Source organism: Cydia strobilella, chromosome 7 (assembly GCF_947568885.1).
Source record: "Cydia strobilella chromosome 7, ilCydStro3.1, whole genome shotgun sequence".
Taxonomy (NCBI): domain Eukaryota; kingdom Metazoa; phylum Arthropoda; class Insecta; order Lepidoptera; family Tortricidae; genus Cydia; species Cydia strobilella.
In genome coordinates, this window is record NC_086047.1 from 15513456 (window position 1) to 15528560 (window position 15105).

General features: G+C 36.3%; 2 protein-coding genes across 2 annotated transcripts in view; one reads left to right on the top strand and one right to left on the bottom strand.

Moving 5' to 3' along the window:
• Positions 1–15105, bottom strand: part of LOC134742853 (uncharacterized) — a 273946-nt gene that overhangs the window by 172935 nt on the left and 85906 nt on the right. The gene's annotated exons all lie outside the window — the stretch shown is intronic.
• Positions 1282–10846, top strand: LOC134743211 (netrin receptor UNC5C-like). Its single transcript, XM_063676592.1, has 13 exons — positions 1282–1846; positions 1947–2332; positions 4176–4386; positions 4974–5173; positions 5363–5441; positions 5625–5807; positions 5982–6038; positions 6183–6344; positions 6725–6856; positions 7332–7500; positions 7671–7762; positions 8596–8850; positions 9512–10846. The coding sequence occupies exons 1-13, from the start codon at positions 1765–1767 to the stop codon at positions 10669–10671; spliced, it is 3168 nt and encodes a 1055-aa protein (XP_063532662.1). The 5' UTR covers positions 1282–1764; the 3' UTR covers positions 10672–10846.

Below are 15105 nucleotides of genomic sequence, written 5' to 3' on the forward strand. Positions count from 1 at the left end.
GTATTTGTATGTGTATTTGCGTCTCACATTTTGTTTAATAAGAGAGTGAGCGCAATGCACATTGGACAAAGAAATTGCACAAGTGGTATACTCGTACCACCCTTACTCGGTCGGCGAAAAAATAAACTTAATAGGTTGGGTTGATGATTTCCCTCCGTGTGATTGAATCTTTCATAGAGTAACTTATACTAGAGCGGTACTGTCATAGTAAATTTTGTAACCACAGTAAATTCACTGCCATCTGTCGACACACTTTAAAACTAAAAATGAAGATTTATAAATATACGATAAAATGTATTTAAATATGGATAAATGTTTTTTTTTATTTGCATTAATTATTTTTATGATTTTGACACATGTTCTTTCACTGATATGTGTAAAAATTGTTATATAACAAACGAAACCGTCAACGCCATCTATACGACAGTAGGCCAAATCTAGTAGCGCCCTCTGATCGAGAGTCAAATTTGCTTGATTTTCGAGGCACGTTTTTTCCTTAGACTGTATCCATCTATATCTTATTATTAGGTCCTTAGTGACTTGGTTAAGTAATTAACCGACTCAATTTATATTAGTCAACATTTTCTATAGGAGAACTTTACTGTTACAAAACTTGCGTTTTTACTTTGATTTTTAGTGGAATTAAATATCTCAATTGTTATCATTAAATTAAGGGGCCCACTGACTATCAGTCCGCCGGACGATATCGGCCTGTCAGTTAGAACAAAAATTTGACAGTTCCGAACAACTGACAGGCCGATATCGTCCGGCGGACTGATAGTCAGTGGGCCCCTTAATATAATATTTTATCGAAATAAAAACCTGTTGTTGTAAACAATGTCCCTTAAATTGCAAGAGTTATTAGAAAAGAACCTATTAATTAACTGCACTACAAATTTATAGCTGTATAATTTTGTAACTATAGCTAATAAATAAAAAACCGGCCAAGAGCGAGTCGGACTCGCGCACGAAGGGTTCCTTACCATTACGGAAAAAAACAGCAAAAAAAATTACGTTTGTTGTATGGGAGCCCCATTTAAATATTTATATTATTCTGTTTTTAGTATTTGTTGTTATAGCGGCAACAGAAATACATCATCTGAAAATTTCAACTGTCTAGCTATCACGGTTCATGAGATACAGCCTGGTGACAGACAGACAGACAGACGGACAGACGGACAGACGGACGGACAGACGGACAGCGGAGTCTTAGTAATAGGGTCCCGTTTTTACCCTTTGGGTACGGAACCCTAAAAATACAAGTTTCTTACAGCATATGAGACTTGCTACTGTTTTCTACTAAACCAAAGCTTCTTTACAAGTTCTACGCATGCGCGCCGCAACCCCAACAAAGTTCTCGTTTTCATTCATCCCCTTCGGCAGTCGAAGTTCGTCCGCCACAGGGGCAGCACCTTCGTCTTATTCCCGGGAATTCTCGTAAACTTTTACGACTTCTATACCATTGTGAAAATTCAGAAGGATTTAACTTTATTGCAGTTTGTGTGATATATACATTGTTGTTGGAAGCAGTTATCGATTCACGATTTTAGTGCAGTGAAGTTTCATGAAATTTGTATAGTTTTATGGCATTCTATCACGTCTTATTGGACTTACGTAACATGTTATGGAACTATAAAAATAATCACAAATCCCCAATACTGTGCCATTTTGTTCTGCGTAGAATGTAAAGCGTTTAAGTAGTAATGGAACACAATGATTCTCATGAGTATGATTTTTTAAACATTAAAATAATAGAGTCTATAAATGGATGTGAATATTTGGACCTATTTATTTCTACTACAAATACATCTGACGTTATATGTCAAAGGAGAGGACACAGCAAAGCGTAAGTAATTAAAACCATAAGTTAATTAAGATATATTTTAATAATAACGGGAACTTAAAGAAATGTATTTGCCAAGTCATCAAGGTAAAATTATTTGTAGGTTCTTGGACGCAAACAGATGATACGACGGAAACAACGGACGATCTGCTAGAAAAACCATTAGATTTCTTAACTAAACCGGATGCAGCCGCAAAAGATTACTTTCTTCCCCCTGTTTTCACTAACAACGAAGACATAGAAGATGTTGATGATGACGATGACAATCTATATGCAGATTATGATTATGATAAGGAAACAAATTACAAAGACTTGCCAGAGAAAGAAAACGTGAAAAGCAAAGAGAATCAAGAGCATACGCCTGATGATAAGATACCACTTCACACGGCCAAAGACAACCTCCCAATTTTTCTTTTAGAGCCGGAAAATACTTATGTAGTGAAAAATAAACCGGCCACTTTAAAATGCAGAGCGGCTAATGCTTTAGAAGTAAGTATTATGCTTTTAATAACTAAAATTTTGATGCTACGTACTTATTTAATTGATTTGCCTCCTGTTGCGGAGGTGCATTTCAATCAAAGTAATAGCTCAGTTTATGTGATGGAGTCGGAACAGGGGTTTTAGAGAGGGTTTATTCAAGGCCATAGTGCATTCATTCGACCCCTTGTAGGTATGATCCCTATGATGTAGACATTTTAATATCTCTTTTTATAACTACATATTGATATACACATAAGTAATTCTTTTTAAAGATAGACAACTAAAAACTATTCAGATTTATGAAAAAGGTCCCGTCAAACTAGCCAACTTATACATCATCAAACAATAACGCGACAAATGTAATACTTACAACTCAGTAGGCAGGTCTTTTTAGTTAAAACTAAAAAATAAATGCTCTACGCTTCGTTTTATTACAAAAAATATTAGTTGTCAAAATTTCTCAATTTTTTTAATACTTGCTACCACATTTTATCAAAATTTTTAAAAATTCCCGTGTTAAGTAAAACTGTGTGTTTTATAGTAAAGGGTATTTGACTACTCATACTCATACTCATACTCATAATCTTTATTGCATATCACATTGTATCTTAACCTATACTTAACATAGAATTGTGTACAACATGACACCCTGTAGGGCACAGCAAACAGTTACTACTAGTCAAATCAGTGTCTTTTTTTGAACTGTCAAAACGATTTTGCTGCTATGAAATTTATATGAAACACTAGCATGTACGTCACAATCAAATTACTTACTCTTTATAGTTTTATACGGGTTTCAAAATATAAATTGTGTCTAAAAATAACTGCTGTCTACGTTTCTCTATTAATCTTCTGGTGCTTTATTTCATGCATGGTGTAAAATAATTTATTTTAAATACAGTCAAAAAACCCTATTGTGGCAAATATAACTTATTTTGTACTAAAATTAATAGTGTAAAGCATATCTCTCATACATTTGACAGTTGGCTAGTTTGACGGTAAACAAAATTCAGAGCACAAAAAAGCATGAATATACTTAAAAATTTCAAGGCCACCAAAAATAATTCATACGAATGTTTTTATTATTTACACTTCAATTTCATATCAAAATAGGTTTTAATTAGGTGAATACTAAGCATATTTGTTTTGTAAAGTAAACAGGTACCAAATATTGTCTTCGGTTACCGCGATAGTTACTCATGGAATAAAACTATGAAAAAGGATTATAAATTCAATACACGCGATATAATTTCATTTCCATAGTTTTATTTCATAAATAGGTACCGTTTTGAATCATTACCGCAAAAACGATTTTACAAATTTTCAACCTGTACGACGATACGTGACAGTAGTTAAAACATCCATCAATATTACATTTCTTGAGAACGTGATTCGCGTGAGAGTATGAGAGATAAATCAATGTCTGCCAACTTTTGTTCGGCACCGGTGTCAGAGCCATTCCATAAGAGTGATGTCGTCCTCGACATCTCTAACGACATTGGAACTACCGGTAACGCTTTGTTCGATGCTTTTAGAGGATTTTTCCTCTAGCCATATAAACTAATAACCCATGGGTAGTTTATGGGTGGATGCTACATGTTGTGAAGTTAATAATTCCAGTAAAGTACTAACAGAATAGAGCTTTGGTGAATTAACAAATCAGGTCGAAAATGTTGTGACCTGAAATTACTAGATTTATTTAGGCCATTGTTGCCATTAAACCCATTTTGAGGGATAACGCATTTTCCCTATTTAAAACTAGCTATTCGTATCGCCTCAGTGACTAAATGTTCTCAAGAATTTTGCGATATTAAACACTTATTAAGACAACTAGATTCTTTTACTTTTCTAGGTGTACTTCAAATGCAATGGCGAAAAGACACATGCGCTAAACTTCGCATTCGTAGACCCCCAAACAGGGGTGAGGATAATCGAGGGAGAGTACAACGTGACCAGGGAACATGTTGAGGAGTACTTCGGGAGCGAGAAGTACCAGTGCTCGTGTTTCGCCTGGACTAGCCGAGGGCATATCAGGAGCCAGCCGGCTACTGTGGAGCTTGCTTGTAAGTTCTTCTTATCATATTCTCTAGCTGCCAAAAGGCCTTTGAAAAGGTCTGTTATTCCATTCTAATTTGAATTTGAATTTTTACAAATCAATCAATCAAAATTGTATTTGTCTTGGTAAGTTTAGTTGTTTGAGCGGCTAGAGTATATGTTTGGTGATAAAAATATTACCTAAAATTCCAAATAGTTATGAATGTTATGATCAACAATCTCTAATCTGTGTTAACAGGTTTGTGTCACAATTTTTTGTGGTCTCAGGGCACTCAAAACGCCTCATACAAAACGTCATTTTTTTATTCGGTCAATTGTCCCTAAGGTCTCATTTATTTGAATGAGTTTTCCCTGTACTAACTACATTTTAGGATTCTTAAGTTTTATTACAATTGTAAAGGTGGTTACTTTGTGTATCTATTTTTTTTGCAAAAAAATGATGACAAATGAAAATAGCAAACTTTTTATTAGGTAAAACGTTTTGTTTCCTAAACAAACCCCTCTAAAAGGTGTCTGTTCAAAGAGGCACCCTTATATAAGCCGCACTGTACAATACTGACTTGAATCCGAAATGGACCCTTACAATTTCTCCCAGATATCAAGAAGCATTTCACCTCAGCCCCTCAATCCCAGTTGGTCAAACAGAGCGCCCCTGCGTCGTTCCGATGCGAACCGCCGCCCGCGGCGCCGTTCGCGCAGCTCTACTGGCTGAAAAACGGAGCCCCCATCACTGTTGGTGACAACGTGCAAGTTACTAAGGACGGGGAGCTGATCATCAAACAAGTTTCGCTGCTGGTAAGTCGTTGACACTTTTCACACCTATATAACTATTGCAAGTTATAATTTATGCTTAGAATCGGGCACTGCACAGGAGGTGGAGTGGAGGAGATGAATTTGATATGGATATGACTTAGGAATATATCTAAAATATCAATGAACTGTAATCTAAGAGATAACTCTTACTTAAACCTGATACTGTTTCAGGATATGGCAAACTATACTTGCGTAGCTGAAAATTTAGCTGGAAAGCGAATATCTGAACCAGCACTGTTAACAGTTTTCGGTAAGTTTCCTATACCTTTTATATGTTCATTACGTCCTATAAATTAGTGAACCATTTAAATTATATACATAAAATTTATCTATTAGACTTTTTTATTAGTATTACTTTTGTGGTCAGTCAAGACAAGACTATAAAACTACTAACAAATATTTCTTAATTTAGAATCTTTGCTTTTTCCACCAGTAAACGGGGGTTGGTCACCCTGGTCATCGTGGGCAGAATGCTGGTGCAACGGCCAAACGCGCGAGGGTCGGACGGGACGAAAACGAGTCCGGTCCTGCACAGCACCCAGGCCTTTGAACGGAGGTCAACCATGCTTGGGTTTTAATGTGCAAAAGACACCGGACTGCTTGGAGTGCGATTTAGGTACGTTGCAGTGGCAATGGTCCTTTTTCACTAGTTCTCCTATTTGAATAGGAAAGCATTAATGTTGATAATAATATAATGATATATCTTGTTGGTAGTAGAATCTTACCACCTTTAATTTTTTCTATGCTGTCGATACAATAACTTAGAATTAATTCCAATGTTTTATTTCAGATATGTATGTTGATGGTTTAGATGAGTTAGCAGATCAGTCGTCTGATGTATTAATAGGTGAGTTAGCTTTATTAATTTACTATGTACAAGATTCTATCAAACGTAGGTATAATTTCAATTGAATAAGCCTTTACCAACTATATTTATCACGATCATTGAGGTAAAAAGAGCTCTAATTTTTGTACAATAAACCGTTTTTAGGTCGCTGGTCCCAATGGTCAGAATGGTCGCGTTGTGACACCGACTGTCTTCAGACCAGACGACGCCGTTGTTTGACCAGTGCGGCCTGCCTTGGGAAAGACTACCAGATGGCTCAATGCCCTATGTGTGTGAGGACCTCCAAAACTGATAAGGGAAACGATGGTAATATGTAATTTAATATATTTGTAATAAGTTAAAATTATAGCGCAAAACGGGGACGAACCTCCGAAGAGGAGGGAGGCCTTTGCCCTGCAGTGGGACACAATGGGCTCACAATAACAGATAATATTAAATTATTGAATTTTGAATAGCTGGAAAAAGTGTTCGTACATTTTGTCTTAATTAGACAATTTTTCGAATGGAATTATTCAGTAAAATCTAACGGGGTCTCAATATGAATTTATAGTAAACCAAGGCTGTAAGTAATTAGTGTTATACTTCTTAAAATAAGAATAATTTGATAAAATGTCCAAGGTATTGAAAGGTCCAATTGTCACAGAAAATACCCTATTATGAAGATAATTATTTTTTTTCTTTTCCAGTATCATCGTATTGGGCGCTTCTGGTAGCATTGTCAATTGCTTTTTTGATTTTAATTGTTGTTGTCTTATTGGGAATAAAGTACGTGAAGATAAAGATATCTGAAAACTCGCCTTATGTGAAACCTCCACCAGGTAATTTAAATGTGATTGGAATGTTTCGTCTGAGTAGTTAAAATAATACTAAACATGAAAAAACTGTAATAGATGTCATATATTAAAGAAAAAGTGACGAAGCCCTCCAGTGGTGAAGGCTGGATTCGAACCGGCGTCTTTAGCTATCGCGGCTAACGCCATGAACCCCTAGGCCACCCCGCCACGACTAGCCTGGAGGGCTTCGTCACTTTTTCTTTAATATATGACATCTATTACAGTTTTTAATTTATATAATATAGTAGTGTGACTACTTAAAAAAAAAACAAATCAAAAATATTTAATAAAATAATTTGATTTGTTCCCAAACTTGTTCAATACTAAACATGCATAAATATTTTTCTGTTACTATTTATTTTATTAGAAAACTTCCACAGGTCTAGCTTAGTTCCCGTTTCCAGAAATGTAGCATCTGGTGGTAGGGAGCCCAAAATTAACTAACTAGATTTTCTTTCAGGTACAAACTACTTTGGTAGCGTAATAAAAAGGACCTTGACCAACCAGCCGGACCTAACAATACACGAGGAATTCCAGACAATGGACTCCAGAAGAACACACAGACCTATGAGCACCTCCGTCAATTCGAGGCCAGATCACTTGTATGAAGTACCGCAGTTAGCCAATAGGTAATATTCTAAAAGGTTTAATTTCATAAATCTGCACTCATCATTGTGAGATTTAAATTGAAGGCTAAAACCCATTCATTATCGTATCTTTGTATGGGAAAAACTTTTTTTCGTCATCTAATATTTATTTGAGGATAAATCTAGCATGCTAATTGCATCATTCCCTTCAGTTACATGTCTCCCATAGACCATGAGGTAAGACCGGACATCGGACGCGCCGAAGTGGAGTCAGACCGTTCTGATTCCAGCTGCTTTTTGAGCTGTGAGTCTCACGTATTAATGCACGCTTGCTTTCTTTCTATTTTGCATGTTTTTTCGTTTGTGATAGAATTGATATTATTTATAAGAATTAATTTATTTTATTTACATATTTCTCGGTAGTTTTATGTTACGGCGCACGCAAGATCTAAGGATTTTTTAAGTAACCTCCGCACTCTGTCCACCTCTCACACCCTACTGCTTACTAGGCCCCCAAACCTTCGAAGCTTGCACTCGAATTATAATATGAATATAATAAATGTTAGCAGAGCCAGAGCTATTACGAATTTAGAAATTTATATTTAAGTTACCAGAAATGATAGTAACTACTTTATTATTTCGGACCTCCTAAGTATGTATGTTGTAGTAGACTTACTCGCACCACCCATTTTTTTTGCTTGTTAGTCTTTAGTATGTTATGCTTATTAGTGTTCTAATCTTTTCTTCAGATTTTTTTGCATTATTCATTGAAATTAGATTGTGCTTTCAATGTTAGTGCTAAACTGCTTGTGCCAAATAACGTAGTTTTGAAATGTGTTTTTATTACCTACACCTTCTACACTCTGACCGCGCTAACTTTGCACAAACTTGGCAGTAAGAATGCATACATATCCCTATAAGCTCCATACTTGACGTAGGACTTGGTATGAAAACTTAGCGTGGTCCTACTTTAGTACTTAACTTACTGTTGTGATGTTTTTCTTTCTATACATATGTTATGAAGTATTTTGTTTTATTTATAATTATTCGCGTTTTGACCCTCTTACAGTCTCTATAAATTGTAACAACTTCTTTACCTGTATTAATGTTTAATTAAATATAATTTAATGTTTACAGCGGGCTCTTCATATGGCAACGAAAGTGTAGAAATATCACCATCGCTAAAGAACAACGGTTCGCTAGACTCTAGAATGAATACCTCCCATTTCGAAACGACCACCTCGAAGATAGTCACTGGTGATGGCGATTGGCTACTAATGGACAAGTGTGGAGTCAGTCTCTTCGTGCCTGACGGTGTGGTGGAAAAAGGAGAGGAGCTGTTCACGGTCGAGGTGACGGACGAGGAATGGAATAGGCCTTTGCTTCAAGAAGGTACTAATAGTCCTTTAATCACTACTTAATACATATTAATTCTTACAGCATTACTTTTTTTATCATTATCCCTTATATCTTCTAGCCTGTGTGAAGGAATTAACATCGTTTCTTAGATCACATTTCCTATTTTTTTAAGCTAGACCAACACGATGATATATAATATGTATGTCGTCATATTTAGTACAACTGACTAGTCTCAAATTGCATCAAGCTTTCTAGAGTATTTTTTTTTTCACGAAATTCGTTACGAATAAAACGGGTTTCACAGCTCCTAATGTAACGTCGTGAACTTTCGACCCAGTTCTTGTCTATTTGCTACCTCACACTGTGCCCCCGTTTTATATTTGTTCGAACCAGACGGTATGAAATAGGCTTGAGCACAGTTTTCAACTTGGCTATTATTGGTGTGTAACAGTTTTTCCAATATAAGATTAACGGAGAATAACCTCAATCGAAAGTATCCGTTGCGCAAATAGCGGTTCAGATGGGCAGGGCTTATCAGCTTTTACTTTTTTAGTATCAATACGAATCTTCTATTTAGTTTGTCTTTTAGATAAAAAAAGTATATTAATTTATATCTCAAACTTTTAACAGTTATTTCTTGTTAAAAATATTGTTCAAAATTGACTGTGGTATCATGACACGGTTTTTGTTACAGGGGAAACTCAGCTGAGCCCAGTCATTCGTTGCGGTCCGAAAAACTTTCACTTCCGCAAAGGGGTGATTCTTTCCTTCCCTCACAATGCATCACTTAAAAACGCCAGCTGGGTCGTTTCCATACTACAGAAACCAGAAGAAATCAACACACGAGAATGGAGAAAAGTTCTAACGCTGGGTCAAGAAACTCCCGGAAGCCCCATCTTCGCTCAAGTCGATCCTAATAAAGTTTACCTCGTGTGTGAATTTCTAAGCGACTTTGTTTTAGTTGGCCGTAGTTTCACCAGCCTGGACGCAAAACTGCTGAAACTAGCCTTGTTTGTTTCGAAAAAAATAGACGAGAGTTACTACAGTTTAAAAGTTCATGTGATAAATGATACCCCTTATGCCTTGCATGACTGTGTTGAAAATGAAAAGCGAATGGGTAGTTCTTTGCTAACTGAGCCAAAAACCATTTATTTTCAAGAAAGTTGTTCAGATTTATGTATCAATCTTAGAGATTTAGGTGTGGGCTGGAAGGTAATTTCGGGAGGCAAATATCAGGAGTTATCCTACGCGCATGTTTGGAATCTTGGAGTTAGATCTTTACAGTGTAATTTTATCTTACAACAAACAGACGCTATCAGTTGTTTCGAGTTAAACTTATCCGCTTACCAAAAACAAAAGCAATCGAATTCGGTTAACTTCACTTTGAAAACAAACGATTTCAACTCAAATTTGACTTGTAACAAGCGGTTTAGCTCTTCCAGTGTCGATTACAACATGCATATTGTAGAGAACCCATTTAATTATTCTTCTTTATCTAAGAAAGAAGGCAGATACGATTTCGTGTACAGAGGTAACCAATATAGAAGTAATTTAAGCGTGGACAATAACTACCGTATGAACATTCTTACTAAGTCGGACAGAATTATTTTGTGTAAATTACTAGACTCTCAAATACCAAAAGGCAACGATTGGAGACTTTTGGCAGAAAAATTAAGAATAGTTTCATACTACTATTACTTTTCAAACACATGTTCTCCGACAGAGAACATTCTGAACCTGTGGATGTGTAGGAACAATGACGCTCACATGTTGGTGAATCTGTCGAAGGTGTTTAGAGAAATGGGCCGGATTGACTGTGCCACTGTTGTTGAAAGACGATGTTTCCCCAATTAATAATTAAAACTTCGACACAATAAGATAGTTGTAGACTTAGAAATAGATCAGAAGACACCCTAGGCTACTTTTATACGAAAAAAGTTGGAATGCTTAAGCAAAGAAAATATATCTTACTATATAAGATGATATTGACTAAATATTAGTTGATGTTATTTTTTATTATAAATCGCTAATTTAACAATACAGTTGTCATAAAGAATTGAATATTATGGTGTTGATTGTAACTAGGTATATTTGTTTACTTAATATAGATTCATACATTACCTAGTTTGGACTTGTACATAATAATATTATAGTTATAGAGTTCAGTATTATTTTACTTAAAAGGCTTCACTATTTTAGTACCAAATATGAATTAGTTGTGTTTGCACCTTATCACCTAACTACCTATACCGATACACTGATATACTGTATCTAACTATTAATTTTATTACAATAATTATAACATTTATAACGAACCGAGAAGACTTATTTCCTGATTCTTAAAAATTGCAACAACTAGGGAGTTACTTAATAATAATTTGAGGTTGTTGACCATAATAATATATATTGAAAAAAACATTAAACTATTGTTTAAGATTTAAAAACTTCACATAAAAAGGAGAATTACTTAAATTATCCTAGGATGAAATGCTAATATTATGACTAAACAGAGTGCACACAGCACAGTTTTATAATGTGCCAGACAAAAATTGTTGCCCTAAAAATGAAGGGTTTCTTTTTAATTGTAATAAAAGTTTAAGCAAATCTGTGTTTTATTCGCTCAATCATTGTATAAATCATCTTCAACTGCACACTGCGCCATTACAAGCAGCTGATATCTATTAAAAATATATTTTTTGAAGAACGGTTGTATACATCCACCAGTACAACATCATCAGCAAACCTATAATAAAAGTATACCGATGTAATTTCCATCAAAATAATCACACTATAAAATTTTAAAAAAAATAATAAAAATACACGTTTTGATTTGTAAAGTGTATTTATTTTAAAATCCAGATAAAATATTAATATTTATTTATGTTGAATAACATCTAGATGTTGACAGTAACTTCTTCTTCTTCCTCGCGTTATCCCGGCATTTTACCACGGCTCCTGGGAGCCTGGGGTCCGCTTGACAACTAATCCTAAGAATCGACGTAGGCACTAGTTTTTACGAAAGCGACTGCCATCTGACCTTTCAACCCAGAGGGGGAACTAGGCCTTGTTAGGATCAGTCCGGTTTCCTCACGATGTTTTCCTTCACCGAAAAGCGACTGGTAAATATCAAATGATATTTCGTACATAACTTCCGAGTTTTTGGTACGAGCCGGGGTTTGAACCCGCGACGTCCGGATTGAAAGTGGCACGCTCTTACCGCTAGGCCACCAGCGCTTTTTATGTTGACAGTAACATCGATATATTTAATTGTCGATAAAATATTTTGCTACGTCACTAGTACAAGTGCCCCGAGTTCTCCCAGGTATGATCATAAGAGGCTATTGGTCCCACTTTGCTCCAATATTTGCTCCAAATTAAAGAAATTATAAATACACAACTTTGGGAACAAATCAAATTATTTTATTAAATATTTTTGATTTGTGTTTCAAAGACAACAAAGTCAAAGTGGGGGCGTCTAGTCATATACTAATCTATGGTCTAGTCTCAGTAAGATGGCATATAGTCGAGGAATAGGGTATTTGATTGTATTTAAAATAAAATATTTTACACCATGCATGAAATAAAGCAGCAGATGATTAATAAAGAAACGTAGACAGCAGTTATTTTTAGACATAATTTCTATTTTAAAACCCGTATAAAACTATAAAGAGTAGGTAATTTGATTGGGACGTCACATGCTAGTGGTTCATAGAAATTCCATAGTAGCAAAATCGTTTTGACAATTCGAAAAAAAAAAACTGATTTGACTAGTAGTTAAATACCCTATTGGGACCGATTCCGCCGTGGCGAGGTGGCCTAGGGCTTCAAGGCGTTAGCCCGGATTGCTAAAGACGCCGGTTCGAATCCGGCCTTCACCACTGGACGCTTCGTCCCTTTTTTAAATATATATGACACCTATTTTAGTTTAAAAATTATAAATAGTATTTTATGCAACAGGTGCATATGTAGTTAATGAGGGTTCTTAAAATTCAAGGGCCGAGTATTTTAAGGCCTCGTAGGTTTGTGTTCTTCTCTCACTCTCACTGAGCGTAAGCGTGAGCGAGATAGTTGTGCGTGCTCGGGACCGCGGATATAATGTTTTTGAATTTTAATTTGTTATAAGTTTTAACAAAAAAAAGTAATCGATGAGTTCCCTCAAAAATGAACATGCACATACATTCCAAATTTCTCCAAAACGGATCAACTGATTTTAGTTAAGATGGAATAGATAAGTAATCAAATGATGGTTGCTATCATGTTGCTGTATATTGTCCCGGTGTTTTAGGGCGCTTTCAGACTAGCGTATTTTTCGGTGCGTACTTATACTCGTACGGTCGTTTCGGCGTTACGAGCTTACACGCGCGTTACATATCCCTACATTTGGTTTTTACGAACTTACACGCACGTTACTTTTTCTTACATTTGTATAAAATGCTAGTCTGAAACCGCCCTTAACACATTCACTACGGGCTCGAGCTACGCGCTACGAGCGTAGCCGATAACACAGGCGTGGTGTGTAGCGAAAAGCGCCTACGAACAGAGAACCCGCCTACTAGCGTCGTTGTCGAAACTCATGTGATGTCCCATTAGCCTTATGTTTAAAGCATGTTTAATTGGCCTACTTATGATCATATACTACACGGAATATGACCATCGCTAGATATAGGCCTCCTCCAAGGCTCTCCACTACGACGAATTGTGTGCTGCCCTAATCTAACGGTTCCCTACGATTTTGACCAGGCGGTCTAACATGAGAAGCGTTCTCGCGCGCGTGTCCATACTTGAAGTCGCGCTAGATGTATGGAGTCGCGCGCGAGAACGCAACTCATGCTAACAGGTCAGATCAGTGGGTACATATAAAAATAGTTTACTGTGTTCCACTCAAACAAATACGAATTCCAAAGTTATATAACGCAATAGCGAGAACTACTAAATTATAAAGTGTCATTAAACTTTTACTGCATAGAAGAGAAGCACGTCCTCTATTCTATGTGTGCTCTACTGCTCACTATGGGATCCCGGCAGAATTTAAATGAGATAAAATTCTAGGAAATTCATCTCAAAGTCAGTTACCAGGCAATCAAAGTAATCTCTGGGTGTGAAGACTAAAATAAATTGGCCAATTAAATATGAAATTCTCATAGGAATTTTGCGGCGACTAGACGGCGATAAAAAGCATTTTTATATGTTTTGTTTTATTCAGACAGACGGATAGTGAAGTCTTAGTGTTCAAAAAACGAAATAAAAAGTAAAAGAAAGAGCTAGAGTTAGAGTTAGTAAGGAAAAAGGACGATACGCAACTAAAAGAAAGATCATAGATCGAGTAAGAGTAAAAAGTAAATCGTCTCGAACCAGACTCAATGAGAAGACGGAACACATATTGTATACATAGAAATTACCCCACCGACAATAGCCATAATTGATATATTCAATATCTTCACCTAACCCATCTCATATCTAAGCAATCACCTGAGCTCATAACCAATTAAATACTTAGTTCCATTATCTGAACAGGGCATTCCCTAGTCTCCTGACCCACATACTGCGTTCAAGTATTAAAACTAGGGTTGCGGGTAGCCTACATTGTTTAATAATTGAGTCCACGTTCCGACCTTTCACTATATTGGATCGCGGTCCGAAATAGAGACGGATAGCGAGTGCCTTTCTTAAAATATATGCTTGGACTGATTATTTTCTATTGAATGAACTTTATGTAACCATCTTTCAAAGAATCGAAAGTATCACAAATTTGCCTAGAATATATAATACCTTACCTTATAAAGTACAACAATGTACCTACTTTTACTTTACACGCGTCATTCATCTTACCTTAGCTACAAACGAGTGAAACAATGGTGAATCACTGATAGGACTGATATTCAGGGGTACATTTATACGAATATCAATATGCTTGTGGATTTAATAGACTAGTCTTTTATATTAAAACACAAGCACAGACTTCGCACTGGCCACGGTCGCTGTGCTTACTACAAACACCGGTGTGGATGGGTGGAATCCCCGGCTTGCAGTTGTGGCGAGGCTGCACAAACAATTAAACAAAATCCTTTGCCCCGTCCCATCTGAATCACACCATCAGTACTGCTAGTTCGGCTGCGGAGTATGCGGCCAAACAGAAGCATTTAAAGTACTCTGCCTTGGAACCAACGTATGAGTTCATACCGGTGGCGGTGGAGACTGCAGGATCTTGGGGTGCGGAGGCTAAGGAGTTTGTGTGGCAATTGGGTCGGCGACTGAGGGAAAGGGATTGCGATCCTCGCTCCGGATCGT